The sequence below is a fragment of the Desmodus rotundus genome, chromosome 12, assembly GCF_022682495.2.
Source record: "Desmodus rotundus isolate HL8 chromosome 12, HLdesRot8A.1, whole genome shotgun sequence".
Lineage (NCBI taxonomy): Eukaryota > Metazoa > Chordata > Mammalia > Chiroptera > Phyllostomidae > Desmodus > Desmodus rotundus.
Window position 1 is genome coordinate 71121157 of NC_071398.1, and position 17682 is coordinate 71138838.

At 37.7% G+C, this 17682-nt stretch overlaps 1 protein-coding gene across 1 annotated transcript in view; it reads right to left on the reverse strand.

Moving 5' to 3' along the window:
* SNX27 (sorting nexin 27) overlaps positions 1-17682 on the reverse strand; it is an 83466-nt gene that overhangs the window by 22717 nt on the left and 43067 nt on the right. The window contains exons 3-5 of the mRNA XM_024575532.4: positions 8466-8658; positions 3913-3977; positions 2251-2355 (exon numbers count right to left, since the gene is read on the reverse strand). Of these exons, the coding sequence (XP_024431300.1) occupies positions 2251-2355; positions 3913-3977; positions 8466-8658 (363 nt within the window). The remainder of the gene's footprint in view (positions 1-2250; positions 2356-3912; positions 3978-8465; positions 8659-17682) is intronic.

The window sequence follows — 17682 nt, forward strand, 5'->3', positions numbered from 1 at the left end:
ACCAAGGAAGTACTGTTAATTTTTTAGGTTTGATAATGGCATTGTGGTTATGTAAGAAGAATACCTGTATTTTTTAGAGATGTATACTGAAATACACACAGGCCCAATAACATGAAATTTGCTTTAAAATATTTAAATAAAGGGAGAAAAAGAATATATCACGCAAATGTGGAAAAATCTTCATGACTATTAAATGAATGATGAACAGATAGAAGTTCATGGTTCTGTTCAGTTTTCATGTATGTTAAAAAGGTTTTTACAATTAAAAGGGGTGCGGGGATTAATCAGAACCACTATCACCGAGGAGTTCAGGCCAAGATGGAGGCGTAGGTAGAAACCCTTTGCTTCCTCACACAACCAAAAGGATAACAACCAATCTAAAATCAATAAACAACCAGAAGTGCCAGAAAATCAAACTGCATGGAACTCCGACAACCAAGGAATCAAAGAAAAAATCAATCAGAACAACCAGACCCGTAAGAACCCATAGCGAGGCAGGTGGGGCCAGCTCAGAAAAACCACAGAGAGGTGGCAGACCGCGAGGGAGGGCTGGCTGAAGGCAAAACTGAGACTCAGAGTTGACTGTGGACTACGGCGGTTGCCAAGGTGGGAGAAACTGCCAGTCTCCCACGAGAGTTCATTGGAAAGTGCACTAGAGACGAGCAGGCAAGATGCACTGTTCCCTCTCTGGCCCCTCCTGCACAGGCAGCACCGCAGCGCAGCAAAGAGGGTTGCCCTGCCCTGGTGAATACCTAAGGCTCCGCCCCCTTACAAGTTAACAGGTGCGCCAGGACAAAGACATGTGGCCTAAATGAAAGAACAGAGCAAAACTGCAGAAACAGAGCTAAGCGATGAGGAGATAGCCAACCTATCTGATGGAGAATTTAAAGGTTGGTATCAAAATGCTCACAGAACTGATTTGAGCTTGGTCGAAAAATGAAAAAACAAATGAAAGACACCCAAAATGAAAAATAAAGCAGAGTACCAACAGTGACAGGAAGGAAACCAGGGCTCAAAGCAATGATTTGGAACAGAAGGGAAAAATAAACATCCAACTGGAACAGAATGAAGAAACAAGAATTCAAAAAAGTGAAGAGAGACTTATGAACCTCTAGGACAACCTGTAACGTTTCAATATCTGAATTATAGGGGTTCCAGAAAGAGCAGAACAACAGCAAGAAATTGAAAACTTATTTGAACAAATAATGAAGGAAAACTTCTCCAATCTGGTGAAGGAAATAGACTTCCAGGAAGTCCAGGAAGCTCGAAGAGTCCCAAAGAAGTTGGACTCAAAGAGGAACACACCAAAGCACATCATCATTAAGTTACCCAAGATTAAAGATAAGGAGAGAATCGTAAAAGCAGCAAGAGAAAAGGAGACAGTTACCTACAAAGGAGTTCCCATAAGGCTATCAGTTGATTTCTCAAAACAAACCTTGCAGGCAAGAAGGGGCTGGGAAGAAGTACTTGAAGTCAAGGAAGGCAAGGACCTACATCCAAGATTACTATATCCAGCAAAGCTTTCATTTAGGATGGAAGGGCAGATAAAGTGCTTCCCAGATAAGGTCAAGTTAAAGGAGTTTATCATCACCAAGCCCTTATTGTGTGAAATGTTAACGGGATTTATCTAAGAAAAAGAAGATAAAAAATATGAACAGTAAAATGACAACAAACTCACAACTATCAACAAGTGAACCTAAAAGAAAAGAAAAACAACAAAAACAAAAAGTAAGCAAACAACTAGAACAGGAACAGAATCAGAGAAATTGACATCATATGGAACGATTTCAGTGGGGAGGGGGAAGGGATGAATGGGGGGAGGTACAGGGAAGAAGAAGCATAATTAGTAGGCATAAAATAGACAGGGAGAGATGTGAAATGGTATAGGAAACAGAGAACTCAAAGAACTTATATGTACAACCCTTGGACACGAACTAAGGGTGGGGAGAATGTTGGAGGGGCAGGATGGAGGGGGGATAAAGAGGGAAAAATTGGGAAAACTGTAATAGCATAATCAATAAAAAATACTTTAAAAAAGGAACCACTGCTACCTAGGATATATATTGTACCTTCTTTAAAGGAGGACAAAATAATTTCACATTAACAATAATAATATCAACAATAGTAGCTAACGTTTAATAAACTTATGTGCCAGATACTCCAAGCACTTTTTATGTATAACTCATTTAACCCAGTTTCCTTAGCTTTGAACCATGCAATGTCAAGTCTACTTGTTCAAGTTTATCTTACCTGATACACTTGGTCTGTAGTACTGTTCTTTTTAACCCTGACTGTAACTGTTGTTCCATCTGGTAAAGCTACTCTGAGCTCTACGTCAGACACACCATTGTAGTTCTAGGGAGAAAAGACACAGAGAAAGATTTATAACTCAGTATTCTTCATTCTCCTAGTAACACACTAGCTAAACAACAACCTAAACATGGGACAGAAAGAAAGTGAATTCTAACGAAAATGGGAGAAAAGATACCTTTTAAGTCAATACATTTACAAGTCATCAAACTGACTTTAGGGTGCAGCAGAAGTTAATCTTCTGAACAGGGAGAAAAGAAATATGTTGAAGTCAAAATGTTCACATTTTAAAACAGGAAATGTGTGAAACAGTCTAGGTCAAACACAGATGAGCTTTTTGGCCTATTTTCAAGCATCAAGAACTCACAAATAAGAAAAGACAAGTGAGAGCAGTAGTTTCAACCAATACTCTCTGAGCTCATATGGTTAGGCATGTTAGACTGGCTCGGGTAGTCCCTAGATTCCTGTCTGATTCCTGAAATGATCACGACACCTTTGAAAGGAGAATGGACGATACTTAGGAATCAGTTAGTCTGATGCCCAATATTCTTCTAGCAAAGAGTAAACAATTCTTATCCTCCTTAATTCAAAAGAAATCCTTCTTTTTTACTGCTTCTGATGATTAACACATTCCTCTAACAGATTTTTTGACTTTGTAATTTTTATTAGAGAGGAACAGTGATTTAAGAACAGGTCCATTGACATTTACCATTTAAAAAAACAAACAAACTATTCTTTGCCTAAAACCACCCTAAGCATTATTTTGTTAAGGCCCATTTCTGCAATAAAGTTATAATCTAGATGTGAGAAGTCATATTCATATAAAATAATCTGTGGATAACACACTAATATAGTATCATCAGATATTCATTTTTCTATCTGGTAACACTTGCTAATTTATTAAGCACCTACAACATCCGTGACACTGTGATAGGCACTGGGAATACAAAGATGATGAAGACTTAGTTCTTGTCCTGGAGATCTCATGCACAGTATGATGACCACAGTTAACACTGTACTGTGTACTGAAGAAAGGGTAGATCCACGTGTTCCCCGACAGGAAGGAAGGAAGGAGGGAGGGAGGGAGGGAGGGAAGGAAGGAAGGAAGGGAGGGAGGGAGGGAGGGAAAGGAAAGGAAAGGGTACCCAGGTGGTAAATATGTTAATCAGCATGATTGTGGTGATCACCACAATGTACACATACATCAAAATATTAAGCTGTACATCTCAAATAGATACAATTCCTGTATGTCAATTATACCTCAATAAAGCTAAAAAATGATTTAGCTCTTACCTACAGGTGGCTCAAACTAAAAATATAAAGTAATACTCTGATTATATGTATCAACATCAGAGAATGAGATAGCAGCAAGGTGGTAACCAAATGGCACTGACTGCCAAAGTTCCTGGTGGAATGAAATATCAGTGACTTCAATAACAGGGAAGGCTTCAAAGAGAAGGCGGACCTAGCACTAGGTCTTGAAGGATAAGCAGGACATATAAAAAAAGGGAGTTGAAAAAACAGACATTTGCTATAAATGATATCTTTAATTTATTTTCCCCCAGAATGAGCCAAGAGGCCACTGCAGGGGTAGTCGCTTACCTCATCTGATTCCGACAGGAATTCTTGCATGATGTCACTCTCACCGATGACTCGTATTGAGCATACTGTAGAAAAGAAAGATAGAATCTGGCATGAGGCTCTAAAAACAAGACTATAAAGTCAAGTACACATCAAGGTTTAAGTGTAAATGAGTACCAGGCAATGCTGAGGTAGTATGTCATCCCTAACATATGATATTTTAAGACATGACAAACATTCCTTTACATATAAACTAGAATGGGGGAATAATAGAATGTATAAAAACATAGCTTACAGAAAATATTAAATATAGCCAAAGGAAGTCACCCAAAAACGGAGGAATAAAAGTTCAGTAAATCTAACTTTGTCATCTTGTGCAAACTATTAACAAGCTATACAACAGAGCATGGGTAAGCTCAATTAGAAATAAACTAAACACAAAATTGATATACAAAAGGAAAAATATCTACTTGGCCTAGAAACAGGCCAGCCAGACCATAAACATTTTTTTTATCAAAGTAATAAAAGTTAGAGGAGTGGGGAGGGGACAGTGGGGAGAAGGGTTTTCAAGAACTACTATAAAGGACACATGGACAAAACCAAGGGTGAGGGTAGAAGCAAGGGAGGGAGGTGGGTTTGGCTGGAGTGGGGGTGAGGGGTGGTGGAAAATGCAAACTGTAACTGAACAACAATAAAGTACTTAAAAAAACCCCAAAGTAACAAAAGTTTATTGTAGACTATCTGCAAAATACAGCAAAACATTAACAAGGAAAAAAACATTAATTTCGTCATACCCAAATAACCACTAATATTCAGCATGCATGCATCCTTCCAGATTTCACTCTTTATATTTGTGTATTTTTTAAAATTATATTTTATTGATTATGCTATTACAGTTGTCCCAATTTTTCTCCCATTGCCCCCCTCCACCCTGCACTACCTCAGGCAATCCTATTTTTCACGTCCATGGGCCATACATGTAAGTTCTTTGGCTCCTCCATTTCCTATACTGTCCTTTACATCCCCATGGCTCTTCTGTACCTACCTATTTATACTTCTTAATCCCCTCACCTCTTCATCCATTCTCCCACACCCCTCCCGTCCAGCAACCATCAAAATGTTCTCTTTATCCATGATTCTGTCTCTGTTCGTCTTGTTTGTTTAGTGTTTTTTAAATTCAATTACTGATAGATATGTATTTATTGACACTTTATTGTTCATAGTTTTGATCTTTTTCTTAAATAAGTCCCTTTAATATTTCATATTATAATGGTTTGGTAATGAAGAACTCCTTTAGTTTTTCCTTCTCTGGGAAGTCCTTTATCTGCCCTTTGATTCTAAATGGTAGCTTTGCTGGGTAGAACAATCTTGGCTGTAGGTCCTTGCTTTTCATGACTTCGAATATTTCTGGCCAATCCCTTCTAGCCTGCCAAGTTTCTTTTCAGAAATCAGCTGACAGTCTTATGGGAACTCCCCTCTCGGTAACTAACTGCTTTTTTCATGTTGCTTTAAGGTTCTCTTCTTATCTTTAACCTCTGGCATTTTAATTATGATATGGCTTGCTGTGGCCCTCTGTGGGTCCATCTTGTTTGGTACTCTCTGTGCTTCCTGGACTTACATGTCTGTTTCCTTCACCAAGTTAGGGAAGTTTTCTTTCATTATTTTTTCAGAGTTCCAATTTGTTGCTCTTTCTCTTTGCCTTCTGGTACCCCTACCATGCAAATGTTGGAATGCTTGAAGTTGTCCCAGAGGCTGCTTACACTACCCTACATTTATTATGGATTCTTTTCCCTTCTTGTTGTTTTGATTGGTTGTTTTTGCTTATGTTCCAAATCATTGATTTGATTCTCAGCTTTATCCATTCTATTCTTGTTTCTCTGTATATTGTCTTTTATTTCAATTAGTGTATCCTTTGTTTCTGTTGGAACTTTTTATGCTGTTGAGGTCCTAAGTTCCTTGAGCATCCTTATAACCACTGTTTTTAACTCTGTATCTGATGGAATCTGATGGATTGCTCTTCTCCATTTTGTTTAGTTTTTTTTCTAAAGTTCTGATCTGTTCTTTCACTTGGGCCATGTTTCTTTGTCTCCTCGTTGTGGCTGCCTCCCTGTGTTTGCTTCTGTGTGTTAGGTGGAGCTGCTATGACTCCCTGTCTTGGTAGTGTGGCCTAATGTAGTAGGTGTCCTGGAGGATGCAGTAGCACACCTTCTCCTATCACCCAAGGTAGGTCCTCGAGATGCGCCCTTCTCACAGGCTTGGGGACACCCTCTTCTTGTAGTTGAGCCTTGATTGCTCTTGGCAGATCAATGGAAGGGATTTACTCAGGCCAGTCAGCTTCGAGGACTGGTTGTGACCACTGACCACCAACCTTTGCTGTCCGTGAAGGATCAGCTGTACAGGGATAGGGTGGTGGTGCTCCAATGTGATCTGTAGCTGTCCACTGGGTGAGCAGGCTCTGGAGTTTCCCATGTGGTGCAGGCCAAGCTCAGTCTCCGTTCATGTTCTCTCCAGGGACACCCTGTATGAGCTATAAAGCAATCTGAGATATCTGCTACTTGTCCTGGGCTGGAGATTTCCAGGTGAAGCCAAGCTGTGCATCTAGGCTGGCTGCTACTAGTGCCAGGCTTGGGGCCACTTATCAAGAGGTACAGCAGCTGGGGGCTTACTGAGTCAGATGTTGCTTGTTTGAGAGGATAGAAAGTTGTGAAGCTTGAGCCAAGACCAACCATTCATATGGAAAAGTCATGCTTAACAGTTTGTTTGGGCCCATAAGTTGGATGGGACGAAGTCTCAGGGAATCTCCAGGGTGGGGCAAACAATGTTAGCCAGGTTGATGGAGTCCCAGATATGGCACCCAACTGCCGGCTCTGTGGCTCCGTGGGGGAAGGACTCAGAAACGGGACAGTGGCCTCTGACCACCTTTCTGTCTGGGCCAAAGCTGTCCCCCAGCTTCCCATTGAGGCCACACACTTCAGTTCCTCCCTGTATGCTGCTGCTGCCTCTCATGCTGCTATCCTGGTGCTGGAGCTCAGAGAAGTGAGTCTGAGTAAGTCTGTGTGTGGGTACTTTAAGGGGAACTTCTTGGGACTCCAGAACCTTCTTCCACCAATTCTTCCCCACTATTTTTTGCAGCCAGAAGTTATGGGGACTTATCTTCCTGGCACTGGAACTCTGGACTAGGGGGCCTGGTATGGGTTGGGACTCCTTGCTCCTGATATCCATCCCAAATTTTTATCCACGTGAATGTGGAACCAGCCCATTCTGCCTCTCTGCCCCTCCTACCAGTCTGAATGGATGTGGTTGCCTTAATTTCGTAGCTGTCAGACTTCCATTCACCTTGATTTCTGATGGTTCTGGGTGGTGGCTGTTCTATTATTTTAGTTGTAATTGTGAGGTCGTTGCGGGAGGAGGCGAGCCATGTTTACCTATGCCGCCATCTTGACCAGATGCATCGAACCTAAACATTTAAAGCCACTTGAGGGTAAAAGGGTAGGTAATTTGAGTATTAAGCTGAGCAGATCTCCTCACCTCACTAATCTGAACTGCAAAACAACAACAAAAAGAAAGGAGGAAAGGAACAAGGAAAGCAGGCAAGTAGGTAGTTAATTGTCTAAATCTAAGAAAGTTAATTTCCTGACACTCTCATGAGGATGGCAAATTACACTGATGATTTTACTTCATTTTATTTAAAAAATACATAACATTTCTTATTTCTCAAGGGCTATTTTAGAGTCCACTCCATGTTAGAAAAAGGCTAAAAACAAATGGGGAAGTTTCACTATTTCTATGGGGGGAATAATTTTTCTTCAGGGATAAAAATCTCTACCAAAGTTTAAAAAAAATTCAACTAGGTCAATTAATTCTTACATAAGGACACAGAATTATTAAATATCACATAGGACCAGAATTCTATTAAATTAGTATTTTAAAGAAAAATCAACTGCACAGATAGCAAAGCATGTTAACTCTATAATGTAGTAAAGCAAGGTCTCCTCTGAGCTACAAAATGAACCATCTTATTTCTGTCATTTCACCAAACTGTCTAGATAAGCAAATGTTTCAGCATCTTCATCCACAGATTCCTTATGTACTGTTTGGAAGTCCTGAGATAACATGTAAGTTTAAATACCTATAACCTGGTAGAGCAAGATTATCTACAACTCAATAAACCTATCGATGGAAACATGCAAAAGGAGTAAGGAATTTTCAAGTAGGATACGCCAGTGAATCACTTATTTCCCAAATCAATTCAGCATGTTGATGAGTCAGTCTGTATGTGTTTGCTGGAAAATAATATAACCCTATAAGTAAAGGTCCTTAATAGATCAAAAACTAATGATAATTTTTCTATTGTTGTTATGTGCTCAGTGGGTAAATACAATAGGCTATTAATCACTGTACTGGACATTTCAGTCTTGGCTTCAAAGCTCAGATCATTCAACACCCATGGTCAGAAACGTGACTTACTTTCACTACTGTATGTCGGGAAACTTCGCCATGCAGTTTAGGAGTTGCAACATATACCTAGACCCTATGTCTACTCGAGATAGTAGAGTTTTCATAGGCCGGTTTACCTTTTTCTAGATATTCTTCCAACCCTCGCCGCCGGGCATCTAATTGCTGTTCTGATAAAGAGAATGGCCACTTCCCCGGAAGTCGGGGAAATGTAAAGTTGGCAAACTCTCTCTTCAGGTTCTGGTGTAGGATGGCAAACTCCCGGTACCGCTTAGAACACAGCTGCCTCCCTGCCATGTAAACATTGTATACCTGGTAAGGGCAGAGAACAAAAAACACCCACTTACTACAAATTAAATCACAAAATCATCAAAAGTCAGACTCAGATTGATATTGGTGAGGTATATTCTACTACACCCCTAACAGAGAATATGTTCAAGGTTATTGTAAAATTAAGACTTATTTTTAATAAACATGGCAGCAATTATACAAAAGAGGGCTACTCCCTTAAAAGGGGCCACAATCTTATTTTTGCTATGAAAATTACCTCCAACATACAATTTAAAATATCTTCACAGGCAATTATCAGCTTTTAAAGGTAGATTTTATTTTCAGAAAGCTGTAAGTCATTCAAAGCCAATGTGGTAAATACAGGGAATGAACAAGCACACAAATTTGGAGAGAGATGTAAAAAGCTAGGGTTAATTTTAAAGCAATGTCATTGATATTTATGTGTGGCCCAAACTTCCAAAGAAAATATCTACAGATGATATAAGCAATAGTGGCTTTTTTTTGTTATCAGATGGATTTTTGTAAAAACTCTTTTCCTGAAGTCAGGTCACCCTAGTTTTGCTGTTCTCCCTTCCATCAATAAAACAGGGTTAAGAAGAAATTAAAGAATAAGTGTACTTAAGAACCTCCTCATAATAATGTTATAATCCTCATGAAGAGATGGGTAAAAATTGTTATCTATTGTTTACAGAGGTACGCCAAGCTTCTAGAACAGGACCTGGCACACAGTAGGCACTCAGCAAATGTCTGATGAAGAAATGAATATTTGCATCTGCAACTATGTGGCCTTATAAAGAAAAGAGGTGGAATGTATAATTGAAAAACATCAAATGATCCAAGTTACTTTGTATTTTCAGAACATATCAAATAATGCAGAGATGGGTTTAGCAAAAATCATTCAGAATTTTAAATGTATTCAAAAACAGGTCATCTATTCATGTAATCAAGAGTTAATCACTGAGAACATATATGCCAAAGCCTTTGCTTCAAGTTCAAGGAGAACCTTTTCCATGCTTCTGTGATTTAGGAAGCATGAATTAAATGCAAAAATAAAATAATTTATTCATTCAACTCTCCTCTCCCACAACTCTCCTCTGATAATTCCTCCCCCAATTAAAAGCAAAGCCTCTAATCTCTATCAAACATGCTCCAGGGATGTCTATGATTCTGATCAATGAGTTTTCTTCCTGTGATTATCATGCAAATTTGTAACTCATTGTAATGGATGACACATATCACCAAGTATTGTCATCACTGCTCTCTCCTAAAGGCAGGTAATCTCGAGAGAAGTCTCATTCAGTCAATCTGGTCTTGTATACTTACTTCTCCAACTAAACTTTCCAAATTTCTCAGGAACATCACCATTCCTGTGCTTAAAAAGCAAGTCCACAACCCTACTGGTGTTATAAATCAGCCTGAGTGCCTCACACAAGGAAGGAAGGTAGGTAAAACTAGCTGGTGACATTGCTGGTTCAAAGATACTCTCCAATGTCTTTTTCCAAGATAGAGTACAGTAGGTCTTTGATAATGCACAGGCTGCGTTTCCTCAATGGTAATCACTTGAGTGATCTTAAGTCCAGTAGAACAGTTCTTAGAGTAGAAAGAACTCTACAACGTGAAAGGCCTTTGTGACAATTTCAACAAGAAACCCTAAAATTGATTCAACTTACAGTTTCTTCATAAGGTGAGAAGAGTAACGTCAAAGAGCCTCTTAGCCCACCCCCCATTTAAATGTGAAGTCAAAGGAAACAGAAATATAAATAGGATGCCTGCCTGAAAGTTCAGTAACGCTTTAGTGCAGGTAGAAATGGCTTCCACAAGACTCAAACCATTTTTAAATTAACTGTACTTAGCAAATACAGTTAACATACCGTACAAGAAACATACAAAAGGAGATCATAACAGAGACTGCTTTGTTCTTCACTTGTCCTTAAAATTAACTAAAATCCATTAGTATTCATATCCTTGGTTTGGACATGCTCATTTGGAAAAAAGGGGGAAAAAAAAAAAAAAGACTGATTCACTTAGTTCCCGCTGAGGTCCTCTGCCTAAAAATCATGAATATACATGGCCCATGAGAAATACATAGTCTCATTACAAATGAGAATGTCCATCAAAAATACATTCTCTGAACTTGAAGGGGAACATAATCAAATCGGAACTAACGATATACCCAGGCAGGCAGTGGTTCTGGACTATTTCCATCTTAATTTCAATCCTCAGACTGGTTTGTTCATACATGGAATTAGATGAGTTTAGTCTAGCTTGTGAAAGTACATTGAATTTAAGGGTCACTGGTCATTCTCTTCTCCAAATGACCATATCCTATAAAACTTCAAGTTGGAATGTTCAGACTGCAAAGCCAGCTGTTTGAGGGTAGCAAGTTTCAGCTGCCTTAACATATTCTTTGTTTAGTTAAAACCCCAATAAAAGAAATGGGATTAATTATGGGTGGGGAAAATGTAAAACTTCTCTGATCAGTGATCTAAATTTTGCTTCTATATTCTGCAAGTCAAATTTGCAAAATTCATCTTGGAAATAACTTCAATATTTCCCAATATGTAAATGTTAAAAATCCATGCCATGCCATTTCTCTCTCTATCCTCATGACGTAGTTCTACAGAACGAAGGCCAGAAGATGGTAACATACATTCTTGCAACGAGCACAAATCACTGTAGGGAAAGCAATTCTGGTAATATCTGAGCTTCACAAAAAAAGTGAAATCCCAGATGTCAGATATCTTTTTTGGTTGTTGGTTCCTTAACATGCACCTACAGATTTCTTAAGGCTTTTAAATGGTGATCTCCCATATGTAGACTCTGAATATTAAAATGTTCTCATTTTCTCAAACCTCTAGTAACCAACCCACAGCAACTGTACCACTGAACACACAGAAGAGAATCCCCTTATACAATCCAAAAGTAATTAGAAAAAAAAGTAGAAAGATGACAGTTTGGTTATGGCAGTATCACCCAAGTTCAGCTTCCGAATGTCAAACAGACACTGAACTGGTCCATGCTGTTGACCGTAATATACAAAAAGATGAATCTTCTTTGTACGGTATGACCAACAAATTGTTTCCAATGCCACCCTGCGAATTCATTTGTTTTTAGCTGAAAGTTCATCTTCAAAAGGACACGTTCCTTATTTGCCATTCACAAACTGCTTATAAGAGCAAAAGGTGATAGAGCACTCAGCTGATTTCTGGGTGAAATCCACGAGATCCTTAACTAAGAAATTCTTCCCAAATGCTGAGGTATTTATGTAGGCTCCTTCTTGGAAAGCAAAAACCATAAAGACAACAATATGCTCTCAAATGACTTAGGTTTATTGTGTGTGCATGTGTAATTTTCCCTAACGTGACTCATAAATGGGCTCTGTAACTTTTTCTTTATTTGGACCTCTGGTGTACAGAACTAGAGTAATCACAATCCTTGGTTCATAACAGTCTCATTATGATGAACTCTTTGTTTGAATATTTGATTAGTTATTTTTAATCTTACAAAAAGTAAAGTAAAAGCTAAGACCTTTACAGTAACAATTCTAACCAGATAGTCTCTCTCCATCCCGTCTGCCTTGCTTCCCTAACTCCCCAAATTACTTTCATACTCAACCATGTTCATCATTCCCTTGCTTGTCCTTTTATGGTTTTTCCTGTATTCACATGTAACCCTTAAGATTTTATTTTTTATTTTAATTTTAAAAGGTAGTTTAGTTTTATAAAAAGGTTACATGCAGAATGAGACCACTTGGGACTTACTTTTTTCATTAGTCTCATCCACAATGTCATATATCTTTGTGGTTTATTCTGTTGTATATAACACTTTATTGTTTTGCTTCCTAAAAATCTGTTCTTCCATTACTGGGCATTTGGGCTGTCTCTGTGTTTTAGTCTGAACAATGCTACGTACATTTGTACACAAGCCTCCTGAGGTACATGTGTAGGAGATTCTCTTAGCTGTGTACCCAGGAGTGGAACTACAGAAGATTTAGTCTAAGGAGATGATGCCGACTGTAATCTAAAGCAGGTGCATCAGTTTGTACTCCTTTCAGTAATATCAGAAAGATCCTATTAATTTTTGCCACTGAAATGGGTGCAAAAAAATTTCTCACTATGGTCCTAATTTACATTTCCTTAATTACTACTGATGTTGATTATTCCTTCATGTATCTATCGTCCATGTGAGTAGCCACTTCTGTAAAAACCCTATTCATATGTTTTGCCCACTGCTATATTGAGTTTTTGTGCTTTGTTCGATTGTAGAGCTCTTTCTATGTTCTCGATATAATTTTTTCATTTGTGTGTATTGTGAATACCTCTTCCTAGTGTATAAATGTCTTCTCACTTTAGAGTATCTCAATTTCAAGAGTCCAATTTATCAATATTTTTATGAACAATGCTTTCTGTGTCTTAATTTTGTTATCCCCAGAATCTAAAAGGTATTCACCAATACTTTTTACTAAGAGGCTTTATATTTTTATCACTTAAGTCCCTAATCTATCTGGAATTGATTTTTCTATACAGTATGAAGTAGAGTTCTATTAGTATTACTTCAAAGACAAGAATTTAAAAAATTTTTAATTTAATTTTAGAGAAAGGGGAAGAGAGGGAGAGAAACATCAACATGACAGATCATCAACTGGCTGCCTCCCACAGGTCCCCAAATAGGGACCTGGCCCACAACTCAGGCATGTGCCCTGATCAAGAATCGAACTGGCAGCCTTTCGATTTGCAGGCTGGCGCTCAATCCAGAGTCACACCAGCCAGGGCAAAAGCCAAGAATAATTAAAATAAAGTTTTACTTGAATTACCACCCCCCAAAAAATATCCTGCTCTTATAGGGCAATCTGGGAACTTCCGGGTGGTTGGTAATTAACCTCTCACTGTAAACAACTAGAAAATTGGACACGATACAGGAAATAACTATTTTCAGACAGCAGGCAGCAAAAAAACTGTGATCCATGAGAAAAGAGAGACAAACAAGATGAGCCCTATCATAACCTAGGCTTTCTACTTAGAGGTAACTCCCAAACTGTGACAGAGCCAGGAGCCCCAGATCAGAGATCAGCAACTTCACTGACTTGAGAAGACAGAAACTGGAGTTCAGGGAGGCCAAAGCAGCTAGAATTTGCAGGACAGAGTACAAGAGAGGAAGGAGCTAGAGACAAAGCTCCAGAAACCTGCATAGAGTTTCCTTGAACTTTGGATGAATAACAATATGAAGACAGAACTATTATCAGGGCATACTGTAAAATAGATAATTCCTATTGTTCAAAAAGGGTCTAGAATCATTTGACTTCCCTCTAGCCAGAAGAGAGGCCTCCCTTGAATCTGCATGGTATTCAGAAGAGAATTCAAAATGGCCATGCTTTAGGAGTCGGGCTAAATTAGTTCTATACTAAAAGCTACTTTAAACTCACTCTAAAAGAGCTTTAAAACACACCTCAAAAGGGTCAGAGTAATCTAAGTAACTTAGCTTCATGCCAGGAAAAAAAAAAAATCCAACACTCTTTAAAGGAATCTAACACCCAATAATAGTAAATTCACAGTCTGCAATGTCCAATGAAAAAAAAAGGAGCATAAAAATTTGACTTGCAACCAGGAGAAAAGTCAGTCAGTAGAAACAGACTCAGAAGTGACAGACACAAAGAGAATTAGCAGACAAGGACACTAAGCAGTGATCACAGGGTGCTTCTGCTTCTGTTTAGCACTTACGAAGCTGCAGGAACAGCAATCCCACCCCAGACATAAGAGAGTTCCTGCTCACTTGCATGTCTTTTCCATGGGCCTCTTCTGCTAACAAGAATGACTAGGGGCAGGACAGGAGAATAGAGACAGTCTCCCTTGGTAGTCTGGGCATAAGGAAGGTGACTGACAATCGTTAGGGAACAGATACAATATATCACCCACTTCCCCCCAGACCCTTCTCTTCTAACTAAGCAAAAGCCCTAATACTTGGGGGATGGCAGCGAATCCTCTCATTCAGAGGACAAATACAAAGATCTACTGCTTCTGGGTAAAGAGCAAAAGTAACAGAAAATCAACAAGGAAAAAGTGGCCTTAAATGACAATTAGACCAGATGGATTTAACTGATATAATTAGAGCATTTCACCTCAAAGCAGCAATAGAGTACATGTTAGGCCACAAAACAAGTCTCAGTAAATTTAAGAAGACTGAAATCACATTAACCATCTTCTCCAATGGTATCAAACTAGAAATCAATTACAAGAAAAATACTGAAAAACACACAAACACATGGAGGCTAAGTAACATGTTACTAAACAATGAATATGTTAATGATGAGATCAAGGAAGAAATGGAAAGATACATTGAGATAAATGAGAATAAAAACACACCAATCCCAAACCTATGCGACACAGAGAAAGCAGTCCTAAGAGGGAAATTCATAGCAATACAGGCCTATCTCAAGAAACATGAAAATCTCAAATAAACAATCTAACCTTACATTTAAAGGAACTAAAACAAAACAAAACAAAACCCACAACAAACAAGGCCCTACATCAGGAGAAAAAAGGAAATAATAAAGATCACAGCAGAAATAAACAAAAGTCTTAAAAAAAATACCAAAAAAAAAAAAAAAAAAATCAATGACCCTTGGCTAGATGGCTCAGTTTGTTGGAGTGCTGCTCTATACACCAAAAGGTTGTGGGTTTGATTCCTGGTTGGGGTACATATGGGAGGCAACCAACTGACGTTGCTTGCTCTCTTTCACAAATCAGTAAACATATCCTCAAGTGAGAATCAAAAAAAGAAAAACAACAAAAAACCCCAATGAAACCAAGAACTGGTTCTTTGAAAAGATAAACAAGATTGATAACCTTTAAACACACTCATCAAGAAAAAGAGAGAGGACCCTAATAAATAAAATCAGAAATGAAAGAGGAGAAGAGACAGTCACCACAGAAATACAAAGGATTTTAAGAAAATACTATGAAAAATTATATGCCAACAAATTGAACAATCTAGATGAAATGGATAAATTCCTAGAAACTTACAATATTCCAACTCTGAATCAAAAAATCTAAACAGACCAATTATTATCAACAAAACAAAATCAGCAATAAATAAACTAACAAACAAAAGTCCTGGACCAGATGACTTCATAGGTGAATTTTATGTGACAAACATTTAAAAAATGAACACCTATCCTCAAAGAATTCCAAAAAATTCAAGAGAAGGGAAGACTCCCAAGCTCATTTTTATGAGGCCACAATTTTTTATTCCAAAACCAGACAAAGAAAATTATAAGCCAATATCCCTGATGAACAAAGATGTAAAAATCCTCAACAAAATATTAGGAAGCAGAATTAAGGAATGCATTAAAAAGATTACACACCATGATCAAGTGAGATTGTTCCTGGAATCCAATGTTGGTTTAAGATCCACAAACCAATTAATGTGATACACCACATAAACAAAATAAAGGATAAAAAAAATCATATGATCGTATCAATAGATCAAGAAAAAGCATTTGACAAAATCCAACATTCATTTATAATAAAAACTCTCAGCAAAGTAGTAATGGAGGAAACATATCTCAACATAATAAAGGCCATATATGACACACAGCTGACATGCTCAACAAGAGTAAAGCTAAAAGCATTTTCCTTAAGATCAAGAACAAGACAGTGTTGCCCACTTTTAGTGAACATAGTTTTGGAAGTCCTAGCCACAGCATTCGGACAAAAATTAATTAATTAATAGCATCCAAATTGGAAAGGAGGAAGTAAAACTGTCATTACTTGTAGATGACATATTATATACAGAGAACCCTGAAGATTCCACCAAAAAGCTACTAAAAATGACAACTGAATTCAGTAAAGTAACAGGAAACAAAATTAATATTTGAAATCAGTTGCATTTTTAAACACCAATAAATCAGAAAAAGAAATAAAGAAAACAATCCCATTTATAACTGCATCAAAAATCAAAAATAAAAAATGTAATACCTAGGAATAAATTTAATCAAAAAGGTAAAACTCCTGAACTTGAAAAACTGCAAGACACTAAAGAAACTGAAGAAGATACAAATAAATGGACGCATATACTGTGCACATGAATAGAAAGAGTTAACATTATTAAAACGTCCATACTACACAAAGCAATCTATAGATTCAATACAATCCCTATCAAAATACCAATGCTATTTTTCACAAAACTAGAACAAATAGTCCAAAAATGTATGTGGAACCACAACACACCCCCAACAGTAACAGCAATCTTGAGAAAGAAGAACAAAGTTGGAGGTAGCATACTGTTTTATTATCAAACTATACTACAAGGCTATAGTAATCAAAACAGCATGGTAGTGGCATGAAAACAGACACACAGATTCATGCAACAAAATATCACAGAAATAAAACCACACCATTATGGTCAATTTATATATGACAAAATATGCAAGAACATAAAATGGGGGGGAGGGAGGTGCTGGGAAAATGGACAGATACATGCAAAAAGAAACTTATACCACCTTCTTACACCATATATAAGAATAAACCCAAAATAGATTAAATGCTTAAATGTAAGACCCAAAACCATAAAACTCCTAGAAGAAAACATAGGCAGTAAACTTTCTAACATCTCCCTTAGCAATATTTTTTTCTGACATATATCCTCAGTCAAGGGAAACAAAAAATAAACAAATGGGACTACATTAAACAAAAGAAGATTTTGACAGCAAAGAAGACCATTAACAAAATGAAAAGAGAACCTACTGAATGCCGGATGATAGATATTCATTAATGATACCTTTGATAATGGGTTAATACCCAACATTTATAAAGAACTCATACAACTCAACACCAAAAACACCAAACAATCTAATTAAAAAATGGGCATAGGACCTGAATAGACACTCTCCAAAGAGGACATACAGATAGCCCATAGATATCTGAAAAGATGCTCAGTAACACTAATCATCAAGAGAAATGCAAATAAAAATCACAATGAGATATCGCCTAATGACTGTCAGAATAGCTATCATTAAAATCACAAAAAGTGTTAGTAAGGATGTGGAGA